The 887-nt window shown below is 44.8% G+C and overlaps 1 protein-coding gene across 1 annotated transcript in view; it reads left to right on the top strand.

The window, feature by feature from the left end:
* Positions 1 to 887, top strand: part of RAB15 (RAB15, member RAS oncogene family) — a 30117-nt gene that overhangs the window by 1703 nt on the left and 27527 nt on the right. Inside the window, exon 2 of the mRNA XM_011978331.1 lies at positions 237 to 370. Within this exon, the coding sequence (XP_011833721.1) occupies positions 237 to 370 (134 nt within the window). The remainder of the gene's footprint in view (positions 1 to 236; positions 371 to 887) is intronic.

Genomic DNA, 887 nt, shown 5'->3' with positions numbered 1-887 from the left:
GGTTAGCTACTGCGCCTAGCCTTTTTTCTTTTTTCCTAAAGCAATATAAGCTACTGAATTTGAGGTCAGTCCAGTATGACTACATATACTCAATTTTTTATGAGTATGAACATTTATTTCTCTGGATTCCTTCAGCAAACCTCATTCCCTTTCCTGTCTTGCCTAGGGAAAGCCATTTCTTTCAAAATGAAATGAGGAATCCACGTCAGCTTGCATTTTCTTTCCTGTTTCCTCAGACAGAAGCAACCAGAGAGCCACTAAAGGTCCCATTGAGGAGACCTGCAGAGAGCTATTTACCATTACAGTGTCCATCAATGGGAAGGCAGCTGTGGTGCCCAAAGGGGGTCAGGCTGGGTTGGATCTGCCCTCTGTACTCTGGTGGTGGTAGGAAGAAAATCACAGCAGGTTGGGCCTTGGTTCCCAGAAAACATACCCGGCTATATTCATCTGTGGGATATTCTTACCACCCGGAATACATAGGGAAAATGCATAGGGAAAACATTACAGGGTGTTTTCTGCTCCTCCATTTTATTGAGTGCTGGGTCAAGTGCTGTGCTGTTCTTTCCATGCATTATCTTATTTCATCTTTCCAGCAATCCTATAAGGTAGTCACGCTAAATATCCTATTTTGAGATGAGGAAACTGAGGCACAGAGGGGTTCAGTAATGTGCTCAAGTTTGCACAGCCGGTGAGTGGTGACACTGGGACTGGAACCCAAGTGTGCCTAACTCCAGAGCCCTAGGCATGCACCTGGAACCCCATGCAAGCCCAATGTAGAGACGCGCACCTCAAAATAATGGAATCCACTACATCAGTTCCTTTAGCTTTTAGTGTAATCAGAGTAGCTAGCAGGCTCGGGATTTTCCCCTCCTGTTTTTTTTTTTTTT

This window comes from Mandrillus leucophaeus, unplaced genomic scaffold, assembly GCF_000951045.1.
Source record: "Mandrillus leucophaeus isolate KB7577 unplaced genomic scaffold, Mleu.le_1.0 Scaffold192, whole genome shotgun sequence".
Lineage (NCBI taxonomy): Eukaryota > Metazoa > Chordata > Mammalia > Primates > Cercopithecidae > Mandrillus > Mandrillus leucophaeus.
The sequence above is the reverse complement of the archived record's forward strand: the minus strand, read 5'-3'. Positions and strand labels throughout refer to the sequence as shown.